Raw genomic sequence first — 26,944 nt, 5'->3', positions numbered from 1 at the left:
CCTTCTTGTGGGTGTGGTGACGTCTTGCCTGGTGTGCATGCATCGTTGCGATTGGTCCCACCTTCGTTGGTCAGTCGGTTGGTTGTTTTTGTTCTCTCTCCCCTGGAGTTAATCCTGATTTTGTGTCTCTTCTAAATGGTGCAAAATGAGACCCGGCCTAGTGCTATTCTCTGCAGAAACATTTCCGAAGACCGCCTTTTGTTGCGATATCTAATCACGCCTCGTTGCTTTGTGTTGTCACAGGCACCCGAGGATAGGTTTAATTCACATGTGAGCGTGAAATATTTGAATCCCTCCAAAATTTGCGTCTGTGGAAAATGCGTCACTGCAGAAACAAAACAGAAACGAGGTTTGGCCTCAAGTCAGTGTTTCACATGGCTATACCCCCACGACTGTTGATATTGAAGCTTTTGCTTGGACAGTATTTGTCTCTGTGTCTCTTCATTACCTGTCTCCCTTACAACTCAGCAGTTACTGTAAAACCAGATTAGGAGCATAAGCATCAGCGGGAGAAGACGTGGACTTGTTCTGGCAGCGACTGCAGTCCAGCCGTAATTGCTGTGAAGCCGTGTTGGTGCGTTGAGATGGATAAGTGGTTGACCTGTTCTCTGCGCAGTAATTCCTCTGTGAGTCACGTTATAAAGGAGGCTTACGCAGAAGAGAAGAATGGCGATAGTTTCTGCTGTTGCCGTTTCTACTCTCCCTCTATTTTTCTTAGGTACTTTTTTAAAATTATTTTAATGTATTTTTTTTTAATCAGAATTTGAATACTGATTTTTGTATCTATTCGTGCTGTTTATTTGATATTAATAGTTGTTTAATGATCTGAAACATGAGCAAGAATAAATCAAACTCAGACGAAATCTGTGAGGGGTTAAATACTTCTTCTTTGTTCTTTTTTTTTTTTTACCATTCTGTAAATGTGGAGTTCTGTTTATGCATAATGTTTTTAGTTTGGTCAACAGGATCACATGAACTAGACATGCACCCCCATCAATACCTGTCTAAATTTGTTGAGATGTATCTAGTTATTATTTGCGACTCTTCTTACTAACGAATACAGTTAAAGCAAACACACACACGCCCCCCCTCCCACACACACACACCCCGTCTGGCCTTTAGCTACTGTACCCAGGTGTGTTTTCTGTCTGGTTCTGCAGTGCACTTCCAGTTTCCTCAGATGCGTTTCGACACCTGTCACTGCGCCTGACAGGTTATTCTTCCTCGGGCAGAAAAATCTGGTTGTTACAGCACACAAAGCAAAACCCAGGAAACAAATAGAGAGTTCGCTTACAGCTAAATATGTGTTTTGGTTTTTGTGATTTGTATTCCCAGTCCTACTTTTATTTTTGTAGCTTTACCCTAAACGGTGTAATGTACAAAAATTGAGTGATGATGGATATCTTGGATTGCTTCACACTGGAATGCCTCGCATGTTTTTAAAGACATACAAACAATGCGAATAGAAAACATTAGCTTTGACAGCCCAGAGTCCTGTTCTCTAAAAACTGCTAGCAAAAAGGCAACCAATTTTGGGTTATTGTACCAATCTAGTTGTGGTTCAAACATGGACGGATCAAGCAGTGGGTTGATGTAACACAACCAGTCGGTTATGGGTTTCACTAAGCATACTGGGTCAGAATTTCACCTCCAAAATGTGTGGAATGTCTCTAAGGCTAAGGTATTGAGGGAAGGGCTGTAATAGATTAACTGATAACCAAAAATATTTGCCAAAAACCTTTTCTGCAGGTTATTAAGGCACTAATTACAAACTAGCACAAGGGTTCGGGCAGTATGGTCATCTGACTGAAGCCAAAGTCTCTCAACTTTGTTAAACCTTTTATTTATGTTGTCAGCCGCAGGGATGTGGAAGTGCTTAAAAATGTTTCTTCACTGTAACAGGGTTTTGGGTTGAATCCAGGCAGGGAAACATCGGCATGGAGTTTCCTTGTTCTCCCAATTCATAAATTTTTTTTTTTTGCAGGGTACATTTAACTTTCTTTTCACACTGTATCTCTGATGTCTTTAGTCTGTAGTCGTTAGTGGTGAAGACTACAGTCTCTACCACTAGCAAACGGTTCCAAGCCAATAAAAGCGTCAATGACGGGAACGTGAGGCTGGTCTTTTATCTATATGTATCCCAATGTTCCAAAGGCAGAGTCGTATTGAAACCAGTATTAACTCACCTAACTATATGAAACCGTTCGGCGCTAAAAGAACAAAGAAAGCAGGAGACTCCATTCCTCTTGTTCACGTCATTTTGATTTCATGTGGCGAAAATATTAGCCAATCAGATGCAACAATTTCCTAATCGCGGAGACAGAGCCCTGAAGGCAGGGTGAAAGCGTGTGCGTGCTCATGTGGGGCGATCGGAGGGATGTTGTAAAATTAGCTATGCTGTCAGAGCATTTTCCACTCTGCTTTAAAGGAATTGTCACCAGTGAAGCAGACTCAGGGAAGCCCTCTCCGCTCTCTCTTCCTCTCTCAATGTCTTTTTTATTTTTGCCTGCAGTGAAACTCGGGCTTGTTCTTGTTTGGTCTTTGGGGAAACTCATTAGATGGCAAACGATGGCAGAGCTTTGTGGACCTGGACATGAGTGCCATTCACACAACTGACTATTGTGGGAAAAAAGTGATCTTTGGTTTTCTTCTGAACAATTTTCTCAGGATTTTTGAAAAACCAAACAGGCCTGTCTCAGTAATGATGCACTTTCCGCCTCTCCCCGCTTCCAACAAATCCACTGTAGAAAGTGGAAAGATTATTTCTTTCTAACCCACTCCCATATGTACATAGTCATTAATCCTGTGTCTGTCTTTGAGTTGTGCCGTATTGAAGAATTTTTCCAAGTCTGGTTGAGACCCCAACTTTATCCCAGTTTAGATGAGAGTATCAGAACTCCACGGAGACTCAGGCCAATTCCATGAGTCTAACTAAATTGAGCACAAATTTCTGTGTGGATTTTAAATAAATTCAGGATTCCAAGAAGCATACAGTGCTGTGTAATTTACTTTCTTTGTGTTTTTTTTGTCTTTTCGTTTCTGAAAATTACTGTAATACAATATAGTTTAACTTCAACATGCTATTTTTTTGTTTATGAGATGAATAAACAGTTAATTAACTCTTTATCAACATTTATTTATTTATACCATTTTGACATTGCGGTCGCTCCATATATTTTGAGCAACTAGTTTTAGAGAATAGCTTTCAACATCCCAGTCAACGAACCGATAGGCACTGAATATTTAACTAAATATATAGAAGTGGAAATTGAACACTACAACTGACAAAATAAACAGATTAAACTCCATATCTGTTCGATGGGGGGGGATGAAGTCGCACTCCTCTGCCTTCCCTCTCTCCTCCTTGAGTGTCTCCATGGCAAAAGACCTCTTCTCACTCATTATAAAGAGGTAAATAGATGGGGTGCGGGGGGGCGGGGGGGATTGACGAGTGTTCGGGCTTTTCCGCTCGGAGTCGGACTCAGAGCCCCCCTCTGTGTTTACGCGGCAGATACGTCAGTCGAGTCTCTTGGTTTTGTTTTGGGGCTTTTTTATTTTGCGGTTCAAGATTTTCGCTTCATTTCTGACAACGATCAAATATATTTTTCTGCAGCTGACATGGACACCGCTAACCAGGTGAGGAAACACGCTGAAGGACTGAACGGATTAACGCGTAACATGAACGCCCTGAGGGTTAATTACAACTCAGTTGGCCGGTGAGTCCATTAATTGGTGAAAATAACGTTTCCATCCGCTCGCTTTGTCTCTGTGCAGCTGGCATCGGTGGGGACATTTCAGGTGCTCAAATTGCCTCTGGGATTTATCCGTGTTTTGGAATGGGTGAGTTGAAATTTCATTGTTTATTTGCGTGCAATAACTTCATTTTGCTATGGAATTACGTAAATATTTTACACTCCAATTCACGTGTGTGCTTCTAATGAAGATACAGGCTTTTTGTTGTTGTTGTTGTTGTTTTTGCAAGGAGCAAACGGGATTATTTTTAATTGAATTCGCGCATATGGATGGTGAAACTTTCCACGCATCTGGATTTTTGCACACATTACGCGCAAACATTTTCGTCAAATCCGATTCGCTGTGACCAGACCTTTATGTTTACATATATTCAATCGTTGTTTTCTATTGCTGAATAGGTGTGCAAACTGTGTGCATTTTTTTTCCTTTTGCGCCAGCCTATAAGAAATGACCCATTTTACCCCGAGTGAAAAGAAATGATATAACGGGAATCACCAGTGAGCACTGGGCGTCCTCGCTGTGACTGAATCAAAGCTTTACTACAGCCACCCCTCTCTGTCTGGCAGTGGGTTGTGTTGACTCTGTGTTTACTGTACAGTGCACAGAAGCCTGGAGCTAAAAAAAAAAAACGATAAGTGAGTTTCTTTGATGTGAGTTTAGAGAAATTGCTGTAGCCACTAGGGTGTTCAGCATTTGCCCAGATACTGTGTGTATGTGTGTGTGAGGCTTTGCAAGTGTGAAGAGAATCACAGTTTTCATTAGCTGAAGAAAGATGAGGGTTTATTACAGTTGTATGAAGTGAACAGACGAATCTGACTTTCAGTTTCAACCAATTAAGGTGAGTTTACAGGCGTCTGTCAGCAGGGACTGCCCTGAAACAGACTTTCCTCAAGGCCACCAAGAGAACTTCAGTTCTTTTGGTGGCCTTGATTAAAAAAAAATGCACCTATTTAATCATACCAAAGAAAGCATTCGTGCCCAGCTAAAATGTGTGTATGGGTCCCATATGGAGTTTGCTCAGTACTTATGAATACTATGTGAGGCTATGCTCAAAATGAGTTTTTTGAATGGAACCCATTTTGGTTATGTCATGAATCGGTGCGGTGAGGGGTGGTGAGGCAGACGCTGTAGACCCAGGTAGGATGAATAGTTGAATTTAATAAAGAAAAAACACAGTCCAAACAACAGGCAGCACGCACATTAGACGAGGACCCAACAAAGAACAGGTGAGGCTAAATACACAGGAGGCAATCAGGGAACGAGAAACACCTGGGAGCAATCAAGGGGAAGACAGGACAACACGGAGACTCAGAGACACCGAAAACTCGAAATTAACACACAGAAAACACAGAACACGACAGGTTAACGTAATACAACGTCTATCAGAACATCTAGCTGGGCATTCTTGGTCTGAAATTGGTCTCAAATGACAGGTTAAGGTAGACATTATATATCTGGGATCCATGTTTTGCCTAGAGTTATCCTGCATCATTGTGGCCGGCCATTATGTAACATTTTGGATTCGGTGCCCTTTATTTGGTCATTTTCCTACCTAAATAATTGTTGACTCGTGGGTTATTCTCTACTGGACCTTTTCATTTTCCCTGCACATTTTCTAATCAAATGGGTAGTTTGAAAGTTAGATCAACAGTCACAATGCATTACAATACAATCTGTTACCAGTCGATCAGGCAGTAGTATCTTAAAAGAGGAAAAGAATTACTTTCAGCCGGCTGACCGGCATTCCACAGCAACATTGTCGAGACGGTTAGCACTGCAACACTCTACGCTGCATACAGCCAGAGAAAACGCTGGTCGCTCTGACACTTTTTCTGGCATCTCACAAAGGACTTTAAAATCTAGGAATTATGTAGCATACACTTTTTTTTCAGTATTTGAATTAGTAAAACCTTAGTATGCCAAGGACTCTTTTTTTTTGTTTTTGCATTTGATGATGATGTTGTTCTGCTAGTATGTTCAGGCCTAGAAATTCAGCATAGAGTGGGGCTGTTCACAGTCAAATGTGGAGCAGCCAGGATGCAGTTGTGACCTCTTAGTCTGAAGCCATGGATCTGAGCTGGTAAAAAGGTGGAATCATAGGCCGGTGCTCTGTGGGAGAGTTTAATATCCAAGTGTCTTGTTCACAAGTGATTCTAGAATGGAGCGGATGATGGATCATCTCCAGAGAGGTAGGTGCTACTCTTGTCTGTCACACCGAGGAAAGAACTGAGCCAGAAAGCAAAGCTCTTAGTTTAGCAGACCGTCCACGTTCAAACCTTCCCCTTTGGCCATTGTATATGAATTATGAACCAAAGAGTGATCAGGAGTGTTTGAAATTAGCTTCATCCACAAGGTGATACGGGAGTCAAAGTAGAGGCATTTCTCCTGCATGTAAAGGAGTCAGGTGAGGTGGTTCATGCATCAGATCAGGATTCCTCCTGGCCAATTCCTTTTTTGACGTTTTCGATTCATCTCCTCATTGGGCATGACTATATTTCCCCTCTGATTTGGGAACACCTTGGATGGATGGGCGGGTGGATGGAAACGGGCCCACACCTCGTCAGACCCAAAAGAAAAGAACAAACACATCACAAGCTGCGTAACACTCTATCATAGCTCACATGTCTGTGTTCTTGTTACTCTTTGCGTGCGAAGGGAAGTGTGGGTCATTATGTGAGCTTCACTGCCTCCCCCAGCACACACCACCTCCGTTCCTCACATTTCTGGCACTGCAAGTGACCTTTTCAGTGCAGCACCTTTACTTCTTTTCCGTCTGTCTTCCCCAGAAAGAGAATATTCCTTTGTGTCTCTGTTGGCCTGCGGGTTCATACAGTATACACACAACTAGCTATTTTAATTAAGGTCAAGAATTCATATTTATTCTGCTGTGACACCCGTGGTTATTTTTTTCTATAAGCTGCTCTTCTCTAATAAGAAAAGACGGGCGTGATCCTGTTTTTCTTTTCTCCAATCATTTGTAGTTTGTCTTCATTTGAGCCAAAATTGCAGTCTTACTGTTAATGTGATGTGAGGAACCTGCAAGGGCAGTGTTAGAGTATTACACTGGCCCCTTTTCAGACCATAGTGAGCGTGTACAAATTACCATCACTAAAATTAGCACATGAACTCCTTTAGATATATAACAGGTTTATGGTTTTAATCAGTTGTGAGCTTTTGTTTGGAGCCTACCTTGGCCAGACCATGGCTGCATCCCATCAGCAGAACTGAGACATCTTTGCTGACAGTTAACTCCCACAAATGGACAGCTTGGAGCAATAGCTGGATTCTGTAATGATTGGTGAATTTCAGCTCTTCCAGACAGACGAGACATTTTCAGACTGTGTTTCAAATGGAAGCTTTCCTTTACACTGACATCACCTTTCTGAAGTCATTAGCAACGCCACAAAAATCAGCCACAGTATTTCCTGTTCATTATGACCACGTGCTATAATCCTAATCCCCGTGGCACATTTCTACAAACAGTAACTGATCAGTGGAAACGCGTGCTGGTTTGCTTTGTATGTACGTCCTTAGGCACTGAAGGCTTTTATAAAGGCAGCGGATGACATTTAGTTTGCAGACGATGAACCTTGGACTGTACGTCTGATTGATTGTGTGGACAAATAGTGGGCTTTTAAAAGGTTATGTTAACTATAGTTGAGACTTCCTAGTAAAATGCTACATGTCTTGGTTTCCTGCATTAATAGTCAGCACTGGATCTGCACAAGCACAATGTGAATTCATTAGTCAGGCCTGCAGGCAAATGCACTATGTGTACACTTGTTTTGTCATATCTCTGAAACACACAAAAATACCAAACTATTAGATTTAAGTCTTTGAATAGAACTAAGCATTGAGGTTAGGAATTTAGTTTTAAGGGTTAGCGTTATAGTACGAGGCTTGGTGATCCATTATATCAATAGTGGGCCCTTTCGAATAGAAAAAAGAAATAAAAATTATTTATGTGTGCGCGGATCTTGTTCTTGCTGGCACGCCATCAGCGGCTGGCATATTCTGCTCCAAACAGCTGTGAGGTCCCCCTCGTCTCCCGTGTTGGCCAACTCATGCAGAAGCTGTCCTTTGAGATGTGCCCAAACTCTTCACCGTTTCCAGCTTCATGCTTATGCGTCTGAAGAGTGAAAGGAAAGAAGCAGAGAGAGAGAGGGACGGGAAAAAAAAAGAGAATTGCACAGTTGCTTGCGCACATGACTGCAAATGATAAACATAGCCATGCTGCTGAAGCTTGTCGCACAGAGCAGCTCTACAAGTACACTACATGAGGCCTTGTGACTCACGGGGCAAAGCCCGGGCGTCCACTGTGAGTCTCATTCATGAGTAATCGTGGTCTTCCCATCCAAACCCGCGTCTGACCAACTATTGTATGATGTCATCCTGAGTACCTTACTGTACACCAGCTTTGTTTGCCTCTGGGTGGTTGGAGAATCTTGTGTGCAAAAACTAAAGGGTTATTAACATTTTTTTCATTGCCTCTGTTTTGTGGTTTTTGGCGATAAGACTGTCTGAAAAGACATCTGAACTGCACATTGTGCTAGATTTAACACGAAGTTCCAGTGTTATTTTCTTTGCTTTTATTTATTTGTTGTGGATTGTGTCACTTCAAGGGCTGTCTGCTGTTGGACAAGGAGCACCACATTAAATCAAAGATTGCATCAGATTCCATCTTTACGTGTTACAACCATATCGGATTTTATATGTTACATTGTCTGTTGTTTACTGTCCTGCCACTTTCTTTGATGTGCCACTATCTAGCCTTTAATCCCATAGGTGCCAAGTGGATATGATAAGCATTTTGTGCACAAGCGTCAGTGCACGCCCACACACACACACACACACACACACACAAAAACAAGTCAAAGGGAGATGCAGTGAGATTAGCGACAGCTGTTGACAGATATCGCAAGAGACTTGCCAGGTCAGAGATCTGTTTGTCACCACTGAAATAACTGTTCCCTGCGACAGGAAGAGACACGGCTGGAGAAGCACATAGCTAGTCAAAATGTTGAAGGAGATGATGTTTATTATCTACTTAGGCAAATATCTCAGTACCCACTGGGTTCAGGGCTGTGAATAACACCATGGCGGACATAGAGTAAATTAGTAATAATGGGAAAGGTGAGAAATGTTCTTCACGTCTCTCTGGGTATTGTCTTAAAATAGGTTTGGTAGATGATGGCATTTCATATGACTGTCACAAAAGCTTCATCATATAAACCTCAGCAGTCAGGCTGCTAATAGACGACAATTCTTTCCTTTATTGTTCCTGTCTGATGACCAGCAAGTCAAATACAGAATAATCAGATTTAGATTTAAATTAATCAAATCTGAAAGCTCACTATTTTTTCTTGACTAATGCATCGTTAAGGTGTGTTCCTTGATAGACTCTTTTTTGAATTTATTAAAAATCAGATAAAAGTTAAATGCACATGCGTTGATGCAGAGATATTAATAATCTAAGATGTTCTCTTTCCCCGACACATTAGGTCTTTGAGCGGCCTTTTTCTCGCCTTTGACCCTCAGAGGATGCTACTTCCTCTTTGTGTCAGACAGAGAAAGGTTACCTGTTCTCTCTCGACAAGACATATCCCACCCAGTTCAAGGGAGAGCACTGCTGTTCGTTCTTTATATATGCAAGAAGTGCAGAAATGTGGTGTTCCACAGATCATTCATTTACATGCCAGAAACATAGAATAACACAAAATGTGCTATATTGATGATGTGCATGCTTAGTAATGAGTGATTGCTGGCACCATCCAAGGGACAGCCCACTGTTATTCTATGTAGCACTCAAAATGACAGTAGGAGGAATTGCTGCAAAGTCATTGCCTGGCTGCAATCAGCTTGGTTTCCTTAGATTAAAAAAATAAATAAAATCCAGCTGATATAATAAGCGAGACATGATTGCTCAACTTCATAAACAGAATGGATGTTGACTTTGAATTTATTGGTATGGCTGGATTGGACTGACTATTTGTTTCTATATAAGTAGCTTTTATTTTGTAAAGTGCCCTGAGACAACATTTGCTATGTGTCAGTGTTATGCAAATGAGCTGAATTATATTGAATTATATAGTTTCCTTAATAGACTCTGGTTTGCACGAGGAATTAGTGATTATCACATCTTTTATCATTGCATAAAAATAAGAACTACTCCCTTTGTGATGATGGTGATCAAATAAATTAATAATTTTTGCAGATCCAACAGTTACTTAATGGAACTTGTAGCTAATGCAGCTTTTTCATAATTAAAATGCTTTTTGCACTTTTATTTTCTGAATTTTAATTATACTGCTGACACAGTTGTACATTAACTGGGTAGAATGTGCAACAAAAATATTGGGATCAAAATTGCGGTCCAAAGGACACAAATGCAACCTAATTTTTGTATGTATCCAACTGTTGTAAATGCAGAAAAATAGTCACATGCAGCTTTATTCGGATATGGGTAGTGATTGTCCTTTGGCACTAAAGGCCCAGTTACTAAAATAAATGTCCACTTTCTTGTGGTCAGTCAACATTAGAGCTGAGTGGAGCAAAGAGACAGAGAGGCAAGGTCAGTCTGTACTTCTGACAGAGCTTCCTTTGCAGGAAAGGATTAGCTGCTTCTAAATGAGTTACCTATTTTGAACTACTGTCTTCCAGTGTAGCATTGATCACACAGCTTTTTACTGAAGACTTGTTTTCTTTTGCACCTTTTATAAACTACATCCTTCTTCTAAAGGGGCAGAAAAAAAGTAATTTCCAAAAGAAACTCAATAAATGTACATTTTTAGCAGACCATGCTGCCATGAAGTACGAAGTTGGAGCCACTGAAATAGACAGAACATGCAAACAAAATATGAATTGATTGGATTTTTTAAAATCATTTGATTGTTTATTGGTAACAACTGCTCTTTGATATTGTTTTGTTGTGACAGCACAATGATGGAAACCATCACAAGGTGGTGTTAGTGAGCAAAGAAAACCTGGCAGTGTTGTAGTGAGTCTCATTTTTAGCTTCTTAATTTGCTCGAGCTCAAATATTAGAAAAAAATCTTTGTCCGCTTATTAAAATCTGCAGATAATGTCACCCGATTGTGTGAGTGTGTGTGTGGTCTTTTTTCTTTTTATATATACTGTGTATATATATATATATATATGTGTGTGTGTGTGTGTGTGTGTGTGTGTGCGTGTGTGTGTGTGTGTGTGTGTGTGTATTTCAGGTCATTGATTTGCCATGAAATCAAATCATAACTTTCACATTAGACTGGAGCGTTTGGGTGCCATGTAGGTCAGTAGAGATGAGGGAAGACTGAGATGTTTCGTAGCTTTGTTTACACTGCAGACCTGTTTAATTCCTGCGCTCCCGCTTTATTCGCCCCTTCCACTGTATCTATTTCTCCCCTTAGCTTTCCTCTTCTACCTCCCAGCTCCCCCCCTCCCCCCTTTTTCTCTCCTTCTATCTCTTGTTCCCTGAGGAGCCCAGCTGGGAGAGGCAGATAAACACACAGGGGCGCGAGGCTTAGCATCCATCCTCCTTCCACAATGCCACGCTCTCCTGTTCAAAGGCCCCGGCTAAGAAATGAGAGGGGCTAAAAACCCGAGCTGAAAAAAATCACAGTAAGGACGAGGCAGCTGAAAGAGAGCGTGAAAGAGATGCTTATCTGCGGCTCTTTGTGGTTAATTAAACGGTAGCTTTCATTCCCTTCGCTCTTCTGGTCACTTTCCTGGATTTGATTTCTCTGCATCATCTTTCGTTGGGAGATTTCAGTTGCGCTGTCATTCACTCGTCTCTGTGGGTAAACAAGCCACAACAGTTTGGAGGTTTTTCTGCAGATGTTCCAGCTGTGCTCCATGTATGCGGCATTCCGGCTCCACCTGAGGCCCAAAGCTGCAGGCAACAAACCCTAATGAGAGTCTGTTGTTTATTATTAAGATTTTGGCTTTAATCTGGGCTGCTTTAATCAGAGATTATGCCTACACAGCATCAACACCGCACACTCATGTTTACCTCCTTTGAAAGCTCCTCTGATCATTAGCTAATGGTCATTTGAAAAGCCGACCAAGTTTTAAGCTACAAAAACAGGATTATTGAGTCAAAGCTGCAGTATGTAGCTTCTTTTTTTTTTTCAATGTTCTTTAACATATTTGTTAAAATTGTCACTATGCTGTGATGGTATAACATGAGACAGAAATAATCCAACTTTTCCACCTCCTCCCTTCTGTTCTGCTGTCATTAACATAAATACACAGCTCCATCAGAAACAGCCAATCAGAGCGAAGGGGAGGGTCTTAGCGCTGTCAATCATCCTCGTGTACACATATTCCCCCTTGCTCTCTGCTACACTACCGCTAGTTCCCCAAACCGGAACCTGCCGTGAATGCTCAAGCTAGTTAGCATGGCTACATTTAAAAGCACGTGCACCAGGGTGATTGACAGCGGGTTCCTCCTGGCTCTGATTGGTTGCTTTTGACCAGGAGTGATGCATTTCTTCAGACGGCAATAGTGGCTCAGGGAGGAGGTGGAAGAGGTCGATCTTTTCACTGACTACCTGTCTCATACTATGCTGCCACGACATGGTGACAGTCTCAACAAATATGTAAGTAGCATATTTTTGTAAAAGCAATATAGTGCAGCTATAAAGACACACTTTGACAAAATTTAGGTATCTAAGTTTAAAAAAAATCACCTCTTGCCCTCTTGAAAGTATTGATGTATAATGCTGTGGGCCCGTTTCTTCTCCAAGATCCCAGAGAAACTTGTCGAAGCTCACGGTATCGTGAAACCTTTAAAATACCCGATGTTAAATGGGTTTGATAGGAATTGGGTTGTTGTTCCCAACTTTTAGGTAAGCTTTCTACTTATAAGAAAAACGGTCCACTAGAAAAGCTCGAAGTTGAATCGGCTTATGACATAAAGCTCAAGCTGGGAATATGGATAGCACAGCCACTGTATCATGTTTCTGGAGCAATTTTATTAATTATTTGAAGAAAAAAAAATTAAACCTTCCAGTGTGATTTTAGAAAAAGCAAAAACAGAATAAATCTGTAGGGCACCAAATACTTTTTCCACTACAATGGAGATGAAGTAATAAGCAACTCTAGTTAAAAGGACACTAATGTAGACACAACAAACTTATGGGTCAAAGGGGAAAATACCAATTTTAAGTCAACAAGATAGATTTGAGAACCTCGTGGCTTCATTCTGGTAACGCTCCCTAGTTGGTTCTAAAATGTGTAGGTTTTCATTTTAATAAAAGGTTGAATGGAGGAAATCTTATGTTTATGTCTTATGATTGCATAGTAACTCAAGGCATGAATCCAGCAGCCGTCTCCTTAATGCACTACTATATTTTACCGTCTAGATCCTGAACTGTCAGCGTTGAATGCCACCTGCTGAAGGTGTGCTGCCCAGGTCTGTTATGGTCACTCTGTGGTTCCTGGTGTTTTAGTCTTGGGCCTGGTACACTTGCAGAGGCTCAACTAAGCATTTGATATTTAATTCGGTAGGTGAAGCGATACTGACTCTGTGTTCAAGCTTTGTCTCTGAGATGGCAGGCATACGTTTTACTTTTTGTCAGTGATCCGACAGCGCCCTCCAGTGGCTCGGGTTCACTCAGACTGAGAGATAAACAGCGTTGCCAGCTGTTGGCAAGCTGCACGTCCAGCTGCCAATGATATGGGAAAGGAGCAGTTCATGCAAACCGGGCATCAGCTCTGATTATGGTGATTATGGCTTTGAGAACTCTTGAGGCAGTGGGGGGTTTATATGGGCAACTAGGCTAAGAGAGCAAACTGAGGGCAGGAAATGTGTGTGTGTGTGCGGGGTGCGTGTGTTCGTTTGTTTGTTTGCTGCATGTTCATGTTTGTTAATTTAGATGAAGGCTCTGTTCATTTCACTGACTTTGAAAATTGCCCTTTGCCCTTCAGTTTTACCAGTGTGAAGTAGTTCACAAGTCTCTGCTTAGAGGAGATAAATTAATCGTTGGTTTGTTCTCCTGTTCACACTTCCAATGGAACTTTAAGCCACATCTAAAAAAACATGTCTTCTTAGTCCTTTGTGACGGTGCAGTGGCATGTAGAGACTCAGCGTTTTCCCGTTCTTCTCACCAAATTAGTTCTAGCTTAGTTAGACCGGATGTGACGTATCTGTCAACGGCAATTTTCAAGTTTGCCATGGATTCTCGGTTGGATTGAGCTCTAGTCTTTGACTAGGCCGTTGTACCGCATCACGATACTGCTTTGATCTCAACTAATCCACTGTTGCTCTGACTTCACGTTGAATCGTTTCTGTCCTGCTGTAATGTGAACCTCGAGCACTGTCCTTAGCAACGTCTAGCAGGTTTTCTCCAAGGATTTACTTCTTATATGCTTTCCCAGCCTTTGATCTGTTGCTTTGGTCAGTGTTTCTTACATGTTGACGTGTCTCTGCAGCTCTTTGCCATTTTCGCTTTCGCCACATGTGGTGGCTACTCAGGGCAGCTCAGGGTCAGTGTGGACTGCATGGAGAAGGCCAGCAGCGACCTGAATATCGGCATTGACTTTGGTTATCCTTTCAGGTGAGTGTTGAGCACATTCCTACTCATGGGGTGAGTTGGAGAGTGTGCTTCGTTGTTTAGAGTCGCGATATTTTCTCAGGGCCAAGACCCTGTATTTTAATATTCATGGGTGATAATGAAGTACAACATCCCTTTGTGTGCGGCAGGTTGCACCAAGTGTCGTTCGAAGCACCCATGTGTGAGGCCATGAGGACAGAGCGTGTGTTCCTCACCGGAGATTATTCTTCCTCTGCTGAGTTCTTCGTCACCATTGCCGTTTTCTCCTTCCTGTATTCTCTCGTGGCCACTGTTGTTTACATTTTCTTCCTAAATAAGTACCGCGAAAACAGTCAAAGGCCGCTCATTGTGAGTATGATAAACTCTTACTCGTTATTTCTTCACATCTTATGTCAGCTGTTACAAGTGAACGCACCATTGAAAATACATTTTTCCTGACAAACGAAAAAAAGAAAAAAAGTTCTTTTTGTTCGGTGAATCTGTTGAAACTGAGTTCTTCTTTGTTTCCCTCAGGACTTTGTGGTGACAGTGGTGTTTTCCTTCATGTGGCTGGTCAGCTCCTCTGCTTGGGCCAAGGCCCTGGCTGACGTGAAGGTGGCCACTGATCCGGACGAGGTGCAGCTTCTCATCCCAGCCTGCAAAGACCCGACTAACAAGTGCGGCTCTTTGCACGAGCCTCGGTGGTCTGGGCTCAACACCTCGGTGGTAAGCTTAAAAACCATGTCTGCTATTATGCTGGGAAACAAGAAAAGAAACAAGATTTTTTTTTTTCATTTAGAGTTAAGGTTTCAGATTAAATTCTGTCAATATCAGAATAAAAAGTGAGCTATTTTATTAAAATGTCTTGCAATAGGACTGACTGAATCAGTCCTCTTGATCGAACTCTTATGTTCATTAACACATTCTTTCAGAGGACTTTGTTGGATGGGCATCGTATCATGTAGACCAAATTTTTAGTTTTACAAGTGATAAAAATGTCACATAGTTGATTTATTTGTCATTTATTTCTACAATAAAGCCTGCTTATAGTTTGAGGGGGAAAAAAATCAGGGTTCACGATTCAAGGTCCATGATTGCCCAAGTATCATTCTCCCTTTTTATCTCCCTCAGGTGTTTGGATTTCTCAATTTTGTTCTGTGGGCTGGAAACATCTGGTTTGTCTTCAAGGAGACCAGCTGGCACAAGGGTGGCTCCAGGTTGGCAGGCAGCGCGCCCAACAAACAGGCCGGCACCTTCGACCAGCAGCCCTACGGCCAGGGCGACTTTGACCAGTCGGGAAGCTACAACACCCAGGGGAGCTTCGACCAGCCGTCCGAGTACAGCCAGGTGGGAGGGCCCACCTCCTACTCCAATCAGATGTAGCCGTGACTTGTCTTTCGGCATCTTCAAACAAAGGCAGTCAGGGGCTGGGCATGCTGTTAAAAAGAAAGACGGCCATAAGGAGTCAGAGGGCACCTGCTGTAGATTAAAAAAAAAAAAAAAAAAATCTAGTTGGGTATCGTAGAACAAAATATTAGACGTAGTCCCTCACCCTTTCTCTTTCAGAGGTTGTGTTAGCTGAATGTTGTCCTTCTAGTAGTTTGAAACGCATAACAGTTTCTCCGTGCTCGACTTGTTCCTTTTTTGACCGGCCGACTCTGTTCTAGTAGTTTGTTTGCACTCTGTATCGGACGGGAAAGTGCTCTTTGTAAAAGTTTTAAAGTGCATGACGTTGTGTGCTAGTAAGGTCTCTGTGAATCCAGGAAAGAAAAAAAACAAAAACAAGATAAAACATGCATTCTAAGTGTAAAAGTTTACAAAACTTACTCTGCTCTGACACATCACTGATAGCTAATCAGGTATTCAGTCATGTTTTTTCTTGTAATGACGAATATATTTTGATAATAGGTGTTTCTAATTCCAATAATATTCATAATTCAGGTATTTTTTCCCCTGCTTTGTATTTTTCATTATTATTTTACAGCTGCAACTCTTTGACTTTTTGTCTGATAATGCCAATAAGTAAAAAAATAAAAACAAAATAAAATCCCAAGTGACAAATGCATTCTGTAAAATCCTCCACAAAAAACAAGTTTGTACAAGAAACCTAAAATATATGCAACTTCCGCCGTGTGCGCTGACTTCCAATGTTTATTTTCTCCTGCACAGATGCTACCATGCGGTTTTAAGAATATTTTTAAGATGTAAACTGTAGAAGCCACTCTTCATACAAGTTACCTTGACAACTTCCCTCCTTTTTACTCAAAACACACATTTCCAAAGCATTTCCACGCTGTTCACAATGAAAGCCCTGCAAAAAGCTCCTAAATGCCATAGTTACGACCAAAAAATATGACACTATGACGTTTTGTACAAACAACATCTGTTCTGTTCAAGTGTTGTAAAGCCATGAGCATTGAATGGAATGCTTGGATTCCTGTTAATTTAATATGATATTTCCAGCCCTGTGTTTTGACCGTCTGAGCATGTGACTTGCACTGGTATCGAAAAGTCTAAACACGGTTCGCCACTCATATCTAAACGTGCACAAGCCCATGACTCACTAATAAAGATGGACAAATTTGTTCTGTGGCTCATCTTTGTGTCTCTTTTCAGAAGAAGTTGTTGGCTTAGCCTCTGGCCTCGGTTTTAACTGAAACGACTTGAGTATCTTCTGGAGTTCGGTCTGTGCTAATTGGAATATAAATTTATTATTAACAATCATAATGCAAAACAAACAATAAGTGGAAAACGGTGTAAAATTGGAAAAAGAAATCCCAATTTTGACAAATCTGGAAAAATTGAAAATGTTGTGTTGTGACCAGCAGGTGGGGTCATCCACACATGCACAAGAGCTGCTGAAATGAAGTAAATCTGCGTAACTGTGTTTGTGTACACCAATGTAGAAAAAAAAAATCTCTGCACTATCTGAACAGTAACTCAATCGGTCAGTTGACTGATACAGTAAGTCGTACATCATAAACAGTAGTGGTGGCTCTTGTATGAATTATGGTGAGTTTTGCATTCCATAAAACTTTACATCACAATGTCAACATGCAGAATCGGCGATCAGGTCTACGTCCATGCAACACTTGGAAAGCTCTACAACATGGGTTTCAAAAAATAATAACTGGTTTGTCCATCTACATGAACTTGTATGTTACGATCACATAACAGATGGAGATGGGTGGAGTATGAGTCAATGTTTGTTGATCGTATATTATCACCTTCTGTAACTTAGGGATGTAACGCCGAGACAGATTTCTCCATTAACAACTGAGAGGGGTTTTACAAAAAAAAAACCCCGAAACGCCATTTTTATTAAAATGTTAATAAAGAATTTTTTTTTTTTTTTTACTTCATCTCCTTTTATGTTGTTTTATTATATATTTTTTAGGTATATCCGCGTCTAATTTCCTATCAGAAATACTTGATAGGAGTATTTTCAAGTATTTCTGATACCTGAAAATACTTTCTAACAATGCAAAATACGAAGTAAGAAACAATATCCAAGCTGCAGGACGCTACTATGTTATTTAAAAAAAAAAAAAAAAGATTCAGTCTGCAACATAAAACTGAAACTAGATAAATAGCGTCTTATAGTCTGCACTACATTAACAACAGTGAGTAAAATTCACTTGGTCTCCTGGCTTTAAAAGCCTGCAACAGCGCCACGAAACAAAACCTACACCGAAACAAAACCTACACCGAAACGAAACGTACCAAGGAAATAGAAACTTACCTTATAGCTTCTGTTTCTGTCCTGTTATACGGGCAGTGAGGTTTTTTACCTGCCGACGAGCAACACTGTCCCCAGCGCGACCCTCTCTACATTTTAAGAAGATGAATTCTCTGAACCAGCAGTACGAGGAGAAGGTGCGTCCCTGCATCGACCTGATCGACTCCCTCCGCTCTCTGGGAGTGGAGAAGGACCTGGCGCTGCCTGCCATAGCCGTGATAGGGGACCAGAGCTCCGGGAAGAGTTCGGTGCTGGAGGCGCTGTCCGGGGTGGCTCTGCCAAGAGGAAGCGGTGAGTCGTTAAAAGACGCTCACAGACACTTTCTGTGGGAATTAAGAAACTCAGGTGGGAAAATGAGCTCATTATGCAGAATTAAAAGGGGGGAAAAATATTTAAAACTGCATGTATTGAGGGATGATGGTCCACCGTTCTTTTATTTGTATTTTTTTTGTGACAATTTCAAACAGAGAGTAAATGAGAAACTTTCACTATGCCCCATTGTCCTTGGCCATGAGGTAGCCTATCTATATATGATCAGTTTCACAAGCTGCATTTACGTGAAAATAAATAAATAATTAAATTTGAAAGTCTATTGGAAGACCATTTCCACCACTTTGGTGAAAGAAATCTCATAATTATGACTTAGCTTTCTCATAACCAGTTATAGTAAGAAACTCTTCTTCATTTAGCTCACGCAAAGAGAAAAGAACAGCACTCTGATTTACAATCAATATGTTGCCTGTCTTTTGTCGTTGACTCATCGTTGATCCAGGCATTGTTACAAGATGTCCTCTGGAGCTGAAGATGAAGAAAAGGAACGAAGGTCAGGATTGGTATGGAAAGATCAGTTACCAAGAACATGAGGAGGAGATAAAAGGTCCTGCAACTGTGGAGAAAATAATTACAAGAGGTACAACATTTTGTTGCTCAGAAATTTATTGCTGAAAGGGGTTTACTTACGAGAACATCCACCTATTTTCTTGCTGACCAGCACAAAATAAAATAGCTGGAAAGGGCAGTGGGATCAGCGATGAACTCATTACTCTGGAAATCGCCTCCCCGAATGTCCCAGACCTGACTCTCATCGATCTTCCTGGCATTGCCAGGGTGGCGGTGGCGGGACAGCACGAGAGAATTGGTGATCAGGTCCGTCTCTTTTACATTTCCTCGAGGGGTGGCGTCTATAGGGTGAAAAGCGTTTAGATGTTTAGCAGAATATAAGTTTCTGTATACAGATAATTTGTCACACTTGTTGTCATGTAGTCACCATTTAGCATATTTGAAATATTTCAACTGGAATTTTCAGATAAAGAGACTCATCGAGAAGTACATCAAAAAACAGGAAACCATCAGTCTGGTGGTGGTTCCATCCAATGTGGACATAGCGACCACAGAGGCTTTGCACATGGCTAAACAGGTTGATCCCTTTGGAGAGAGGACTCTGGGTAAAAAGAAATCATTTTGCAAAATCTAACAGCTCATAAAAAAAAAAATCCCTCAGTGCTTAAGTCCTCCCTTGTCGCTCAGGTATACTGACTAAGCCTGACTTGGTGGACAAAGGCACAGAGGAGACAGTGGTGAAAACAGTCCGCAATGAAGTCATCCCTCTGAAGAAGGGCTACATGATTGTCAAATGCAGAGGCCAGAAGGAGATTTCAGAGAATCTGTCTCTTGCTGAAGCAATCGAGAGAGAGAACGCCTTCTTTCATGATCATTCGTATTTCCAGTAAGTGTATTTATTTTGAGAATTTTACAGAGCAACTTGATTTAGGCTGCAGAATAACATGTAAATCATTGCTTTTCTTATTTGCCCTGAAGGACTCTGTTATATGATGGTCTGGCCACCGTCCCTAAACTAGCAGAAAAACTCACACTGGAGCTTGTGAATCACATCCAGGTCAATATTTCTCTTAAAATAAGTTAAATAGCTGCCTTTGGATGACTTTAGATATTTTAACTATTAGTTTCATCCGACCATATCTACAGAGATCTCTGCCTGAACTGGAAAAGCAGATGGAGACTAAACTGAAAGAGACTCAGGCAAAGTTGGACAAATTGGGCTGTGGACCGCCGACTGATTGCACTGAGAGACTTGGTTTCCTTATCGATGTGAGTTTAATGGCTGGCTGTCAGTTTTTACATGCTGGAAGTAAAAGTGTTACAAAACTGAGTCTTTTCATTCCATCGTTTTATCTTAGAGGGTGACGGCATTCACACAGGATGCCATTTACCTCAGCAAAGGGGAGGACATAAAATGTGGATACAAGTCCAAGATCTTCTCCATACTCAGACAACAGTTTGCTGTTTGGAAAACAATTATCGATAACTCCGGAACAACATGCAAGTGATTTAGAAGCGATTAAAACGTCACTTAAAGATAATCTGGTCTTTCGTTTTCTGCTTGTAGAGCTCCAGGTACTACATGATGTGATTTTTACTTTGGATCTTCTTGCAGTCAACTGGAATATTCAGAAAGAGGTGGCTCAGTATGAACGCAAGTACCGCGGGAAAGAGCTCCCAGGCTTCATCAACTACAAGACGTTCGAAGCCATGGTGAAGGAGCAGATCAAGGAGCTGGAGGAGCCTGCGATCATAAAACTCAAGGAGGTGACAGGTATGCTGTTTGTGATGCTCCAGTGAGTTCAAACACTGGAGATGCACAGAGAAATTGAGTAATGACCGCAATTGCACAAATATGCTAAGATGCTTTCTATGGGTGTTACATAAATTATGCTGTGACATGTGGCACATTCTGCCCGAAAAACCAAATTGACAGTGTTGTATCGAACAGAGACAACATGGCGTCTGTACATTTTGTGAGTTGTTAACAAGAAACATGGTGTATAGCATACTCATGACTCACTGTATGTGTTCTGTATTGTATTTCTCCAACAATGAGCCATTCTTAAAAGGATTCTGCTCATCGAACTGGTTTACTATGTTTAAAATCAAAACATTGTTGCTCTCATCATAGGAAACTGTGTAGCAGGGCTGGTTTGAATTTCAAATATTTGAAGTATCTTAATAGTTGGAGGAGGAAAAAAATTTTTGTTAGTAACCTACTTGCTAAATACAGAAGGGGATAAAGTTAAAATTACTTAAGTCATATAATTGAAAAACCCATTTTATTTTCATTTTTATACTTGTTTTTGATAGGTAATTTTGGTTAAAAAAACATTTTAATCATTATTAAAAGGCTTTGAAAGGTCTGAAATTGAACTTTTCATTAAATTAGTATTATTGCAATGGACTGCAAATAATTTCTCAGACTTTGCATACAATTTAAAACTTATTGTCTGCTTTGTTTACCCAAAGAACTTGTGAAGAAAGAGCTGTTTGGATTGGCCCAGAGGAGCTTGGTTGGCCTGCCTAACCTTATCAGAACTGCTAAGGTATTGTCTTATGTTGTTCTTGTTTAAGTCATAGATCAAAATTTTCAATATATTCAGACATTTTTGTAAATAAATTATCTTGATCGATTAAGTGTATTTAAAAAGCTGGAATAAAAGTTAAACAGTGAGTCTACATGTACTTCAGATAGCTCTATGGATTTCTGTTGAAGCTTTGGTATTGCTTTTAGAGTTTAAAGATAAATTCTCAAAAGGCCTCCTTAGGGTGCCACATGTCCAGTTAACTTTTTTTTGGGGGGGGGGTAATTACACAAAAAGTTTCAAAGCAAATTTTCAACAATAATTACATGTGCTCAACAAAGGGAGTCTTGGTCTCTTGGATTCAACTGGGGTTTGGAGAAGAGACCATTTAGAAGTGAGGGAGGAAATGAATGAGAAGTCAACATGAGCAAAGCAACAGGAATCATGAACAGTTTCCACTCAGAAGGTAAGGGAGGAGCAATGGCTTGACTCCACCAGAATGGCTGATCATCAGACACACTGGCTGTTTCATAGTTCCTTAAATCCACAGCAGGTAATCAGCTGATGGGAGACAGGCACAGATGCAGACACGAATCAGCCAAAGAACCTGTGACCGAAAGATCATACACACGCAACCACGCCCACCCCAAGTCTCTTGACAGCTGGGGCCATATAAGAAAGTTTTCTGTTACTGTGTACCGTACCAATAATCAATTACTCAAGTTTATTTCTGTAGCACATTTCAGCAGCAAGGCAGTTCAAAGTGCTTTACATCATAAAAACACAAACATGCAACGTCATCACACAGTCAACAATTGAGAAAACCAACATGACTTTTGCCAACTGCCGTCAATACAAATCAAGATGTTGGTCAATGTCTCCTTTATTATGGTTCAACAGCAACTCTAACCAGGTGGGTTTTTAGATTAGATTTAAAGGACCTTGATGTTTCAGCAGATTTGGAGTTTTCTGGAAGTTTGTTCCAGTTTTGTGGTGCATAGAACCTGAATGCTGCCTGTCCATGTTCTTTGGTTCCGGCTCCGTGGATTCTGAGCAGGCCAGAACCAGAAGACCTGAGTGGTCTGGAAGGCTGAAGCAGGTCTTTGATGTACTGTATGGTGGTGCAGTAGTTTGCATTTTGGTTACGGTAGGTGTGGACTTACCGTAACATGACTTTTAAGAATGTAAGAATGTAGGGCGGAGTGGTTTGGAGACTATTTCTTTTTGTTTACTGGCAACTGCAATTGGAGTTCCCCACGTGTATTTCTCGCACACATCGAGTTGAAACAAGTTTGGCAAGAGCTCCACATGCTCTTTTTTTAACACTGTAAACTCATTACATATTTACGCAGCGGTTCCAGCAATTCTAAATAGTTTTGTTTTACCTTATAGAGGAGTGAACAACATGTCTACAGGAAACCTCATGTGTGTTTCAGATGAAGATCGAAGCCATCGGTAACGACAAGGAAGCCTTGGCGGAGTCCATGCTGCGGACCCAGTTTAAGATGGAGCTGATTGTCTACACCCAGGACTGCAGATACAGCAAGAAGTTGGGGAAGAGGAAGAGAGAAGAAATCCCCAACAACAACGAAACTGGAGCCAACCTGAAGGAGATGATGAGACACCTGAAATCCTACTACCAAGTAAGGCTTACTTAAGACTTCTGCCCATTTAACGATTAATCAAAGCATTTTGCATGTTGTTGAAACCAGACCTTTCATTTCCGCCAATGGACAACAACAAAATTGTTACTTTTCCTCTGCTTGTGTCTATTAACCTGCTACGTGCGGTTTTATTTAAGCATGTTGTTATTATGATTACTTTTATGAGTTTTAATTTTTCTGGTTTGTTTGTCAGATTAAGAAAATACAGGGCCTGACCCATGATGCAGTTTTGCAATTTGTACAAATGAAAATAGACAAAATATTACAAATATTTAAAAAAAAAGTTTTCTGGGGTTGTGGCTGACATAAAAGTCACAGACAGTAGACAATGACCACAACAGTCCAGTCAGAAACTACAATACTAACATTAAAAAAAAGTAAAGGCTTGATTACAACCAGGAGCAGATCCCAGAGATTAGATTGGGTATTGGTTCTTTGAAGCATCAGGAGAGATGCTTACCAAAAAAATAATAATAGCATCTACTTGAAATGTCTACTTTAAAAGTACTTTTAGTAATCTCAGAATGATAATGTCATGAAGAAGTTTCAGTCATAAAACACATTCCTAAGAGAAGCTAATGCAACGTCTGGCTCCCAGACCAAGAAGCTGGACGCTGTGCTTCGACGATGCTCAAGAGCTACATCTTACACCGCTACTCTCTCCTCCGTCTACCACAGATTGCTGGTCAGCGTCTGGCCGACCAGATCCCCCTGGTGATCCAGTACCAGGCGCTGCAGGAGTCTGCCGTTCAGCTGCAGAGAGACATGCTGCAGATGCTTCAAGACAAGGAGAAAATGGAGCTGCTGCTCCAGGAGGACGGAGGCGTGAAAAACCACAGAGTCCTCCTGCACAACTCCATCAAGCGTCTCTCCAAGGCACGCATCGTGCTAAGTGAATTCAGCATGAACACATTCGACTTCAGCACAACAGAAGCTTAGTGTGTTGCGTGAAATCAAAAACGTTACTTTTTGAACAGCTATAAGGGACGTTTTGCACAGTGGTAATACATTCTCAGCTTTACTTTTGCAAGGTTTTTTGTGTGGTTTATTTTATGTAAGTAGAACTTATAGAAATGTCCAAGCTTTCAAAACGAAAGGTTTTTGTCATTTAAAATCTTTGCTATGGATCTAAATATTCTGCTTTTATTGTTTAGCAGAAGGAAGCTGCTTTATTTTGAAATGTACAGGGTTCCTGCTCTGCTAGCTTCTATCAAATAGTAGCTTTTTGTGGAAAAAAACAAATGTGTAGATATTGTCAATGCATTTTTCTTTGTTTTTATCTCACATTTGGAGACTTAAAATCACATTTTGTTCCAATGTACTGAAGAAACAATAAACAAAATGGACAACAAAAACCTTTACCATTGATCTATTTCTATATCAGATCAATATGCATGTTTTCATGGAGAATATCCAATGAGCACTGAAAAGTTTGTTCATGTTCACTCTTTCTAGCAGACATGCATAAATTGTGTTTGAGCAAAGATCCATCATAAAAAGTGAGTAGTTTATTCACAGAAATCCTGCCTAATGATCACTGTAAAATGTTTTTCAGCTGCTGCTGTTACTGTTTTTAATGTTGAACAGCCTAACCTTATCAGAACATTATGGATTTTGAGGTCAGTTTTCTCTCTCTCTCTCTCTCTCTCTCTCTTTTTTTTCTTTTTTTTGCATTTGACCAACTGTAAAAGATGAAAAATGTTGACTTCAATTAAAAATTGGAACACAAAATGACTCTGTACCCAACTATGCACCGTTGGCTAGGAATAGTTTTTGTTGTTTGCTGTTTTTGTGTGACACCAGACAATAAACCGAAAAAAACTGTACATCCTTGGAGAAAATGGAATTTTCTGCTCTGTTTAGCGGCAAAGTGACATTATAAGATTGGTGTAATGAATATTCTGTTCGCACATTTTCTTATTTAAATAATAAGAAAATTATTATTATAATTTATATAAATAATAATAAAATAATAATTTTATTTCTTAAAAAATAAAAAAGGTAAGGGAACAGACTGAGGCTCAAACTAATTGTAATTGTACCACCCTTTATTGTGATGAAAATGTAAAACGATCTCTATTTTGTGTGGCTAAGTTTCGTTTACTTGCCATCTGCAGTTGGGAAGAAACGAAACTAAAACACAGAAAAGGAAAATGAATTAAAGCTGCAAGCAGCCTCGGGCGGCCCTCGCAGCAAGCGCCGCTCCGGCCTATTGGCCACCGCGGGGGTTCCAGCCACCGCAGAAGCTCTCGCGCGGTTTCCAGAGCCGCAGCCCGCTCCCCACCGCGGAAGCTCCGCCGCAGTTTCCAGCACCGCCGCCCGCCAGCCGCCGCAGAAGCTGTCGCGCATTTTCCACGCCCGTCCACCGGGCGACAGGCATGAATGCGTTCGGCGGCGCTCCCCGACGACTGTCGAAAAATCTGGTGCAGATCGGTCGATGCGTCGAGGAGATACGGCCGATGTATTAACTTAGGGGGCGCAGTGGAGCCAAATTACATTTCAACCTCGTTGGGCTCTTTAGAGGTGAACAAAGGTCATACATATCCAGTTTGGCGCCAATCGGATGATCTATGCGTGAATAAGAGCCAAACGTATGCATATGGCGAGGGACTGATATTCGCCATTTGGCCACGCCTACACGGTTCAGCCAGCAGCAAGCATTGACAGAGTTTATCATCCGAATCATCTTGATTAGGTCAAAAGAGCCATAAACAGAGCTTTCCAAGGAAAAAAACGGCACTTCCGGTTCCGAGGGGGCGGGGCTTAGATGACGTCATAATGTGATGACGTAGGATTGACGGGCAAGCCTCCAGGATCACTCAGGCCAAGTTTGATGCAGCTCGGTCAAAATATGTGGAATGTAGAGGCAAACGTATACGAACGGCGTTGCCGCCATTGAACACTCTTGGCACTTTAAAGCAAGTGAGATCAACTTCCTATCTGTCATCCAACACAGAATCAACTTGATTAGGTCAAGAGAGCCATAAACAGAGCTTTCCAAGGAAAAAAACGGCACTTCCGGTTCCGAGGGGGCGGGGCTTAGATGACGTCATAATGTGATGACGTAGGATTGACGGGCAAGCCTCCAGGATCACTCAGGCCAAGTTTGATGCAGCTCGGTCAAAATATGTGGAATGTAGAGGCAAACGTATACGAACGGCGTTGCCGCCATTGAAAACTCTTGGCACTTTAAAGCAAGCGAGACCAACTTCCTATCTGTCATCCAACACAGAATCACCTTGATTAGGTCAAGAGAGCCATAGATGAAAGTTTCCAAGGAAAAAAATAGCACTTCCTGTTCTGAGGGGGCGGGGCTTAGATGACGTCATAATCTGATGACATAGAATTTTCAGGTATCACACCAGCATCACTCAAGCCAAGTTTGGTGCAGCTCGGTCGAAACATGTGGAATCTAGAAGCAAACGTATGGCATCGGCGTTACAGGTCACTTCGCCACGCCGCCACGCCCAGCTGCTATCTCAAAGCCGGTCAGGGTTGGAATCCTCAACACACCAACATGTCTTCTGTGTCTGGACACAGTTTCATGTTGATTAGGTCAAAGGGCTAAGATAGCGACCGTTCACAGTAAAACATGACACTTCCTGTTCTCAGGGGGCGTGGCCTAAGTGATGTCATCATTTCACCACAGGGTATTTTAGGACACCCGATGACGATCAATCACTGAAAGTTTGGTCCCTCTATGTGTTTTTTTATAGGAAATATAAGAGTTTCGTGTTTCATGGCGAGTAGGTGAACTTTGACCCCTGCTAACCCCCCTTCAACATGCTCCAAAACTCACCAATTTGATAACTTTAAATCAAACATGCCTTATGATCAGACTGACCGAGTTTGAAGCCGATCAATCGAAATCCCTAGGAGGAGTTC

The 26,944-nt window shown here is 41.3% G+C and overlaps 2 protein-coding genes and 1 long non-coding RNA gene across 3 annotated transcripts; 2 read left to right on the top strand and 1 right to left on the bottom strand.

Annotated features, from left to right (window-relative positions):
• Positions 1-3,481: 3,481 nt before the first annotated feature.
• synpr (synaptoporin) lies at positions 3,482-16,870 on the top strand. The gene is made up of 6 exons (XM_005808455.3): positions 3,482-3,636; positions 3,775-3,840; positions 14,185-14,309; positions 14,456-14,654; positions 14,820-15,011; positions 15,417-16,870. The coding sequence occupies exons 1-6, from the start codon at positions 3,619-3,621 to the stop codon at positions 15,666-15,668; spliced, it is 852 nt and encodes a 283-aa protein (XP_005808512.1). The 5' UTR covers positions 3,482-3,618; the 3' UTR covers positions 15,669-16,870.
• A 1,158-nt stretch (positions 16,871-18,028) lies between these two features.
• Positions 18,029-24,885, top strand: LOC111605836 (interferon-induced GTP-binding protein Mx-like). The gene is made up of 12 exons (XM_023324737.1): positions 18,029-18,315; positions 18,797-18,934; positions 19,016-19,170; positions 19,331-19,469; positions 19,552-19,750; positions 19,843-19,921; positions 20,011-20,133; positions 20,223-20,364; positions 20,480-20,638; positions 21,340-21,416; positions 22,832-23,038; positions 23,738-24,885. The coding sequence occupies exons 1-12, from the start codon at positions 18,129-18,131 to the stop codon at positions 23,996-23,998; spliced, it is 1,866 nt and encodes a 621-aa protein (XP_023180505.1). The 5' UTR covers positions 18,029-18,128; the 3' UTR covers positions 23,999-24,885.
• On the bottom strand, positions 18,213-19,058 carry LOC111605837. Its single transcript, XR_002751851.1, has 3 exons — positions 18,985-19,058; positions 18,750-18,822; positions 18,213-18,299 (listed from the first exon to the last, which is right to left on the bottom strand). It is a non-coding gene; the product is annotated as an uncharacterized LOC111605837 (long non-coding RNA).
• Positions 24,886-26,944: the final 2,059 nt, after the last annotated feature.

This window comes from Xiphophorus maculatus, chromosome 20, assembly GCF_002775205.1.
Source record: "Xiphophorus maculatus strain JP 163 A chromosome 20, X_maculatus-5.0-male, whole genome shotgun sequence".
Classification (NCBI taxonomy): domain Eukaryota; kingdom Metazoa; phylum Chordata; class Actinopteri; order Cyprinodontiformes; family Poeciliidae; genus Xiphophorus; species Xiphophorus maculatus.
Note: the sequence above shows the minus strand (reverse complement) of the source record. Positions and strands in the feature narration are given on the sequence as shown.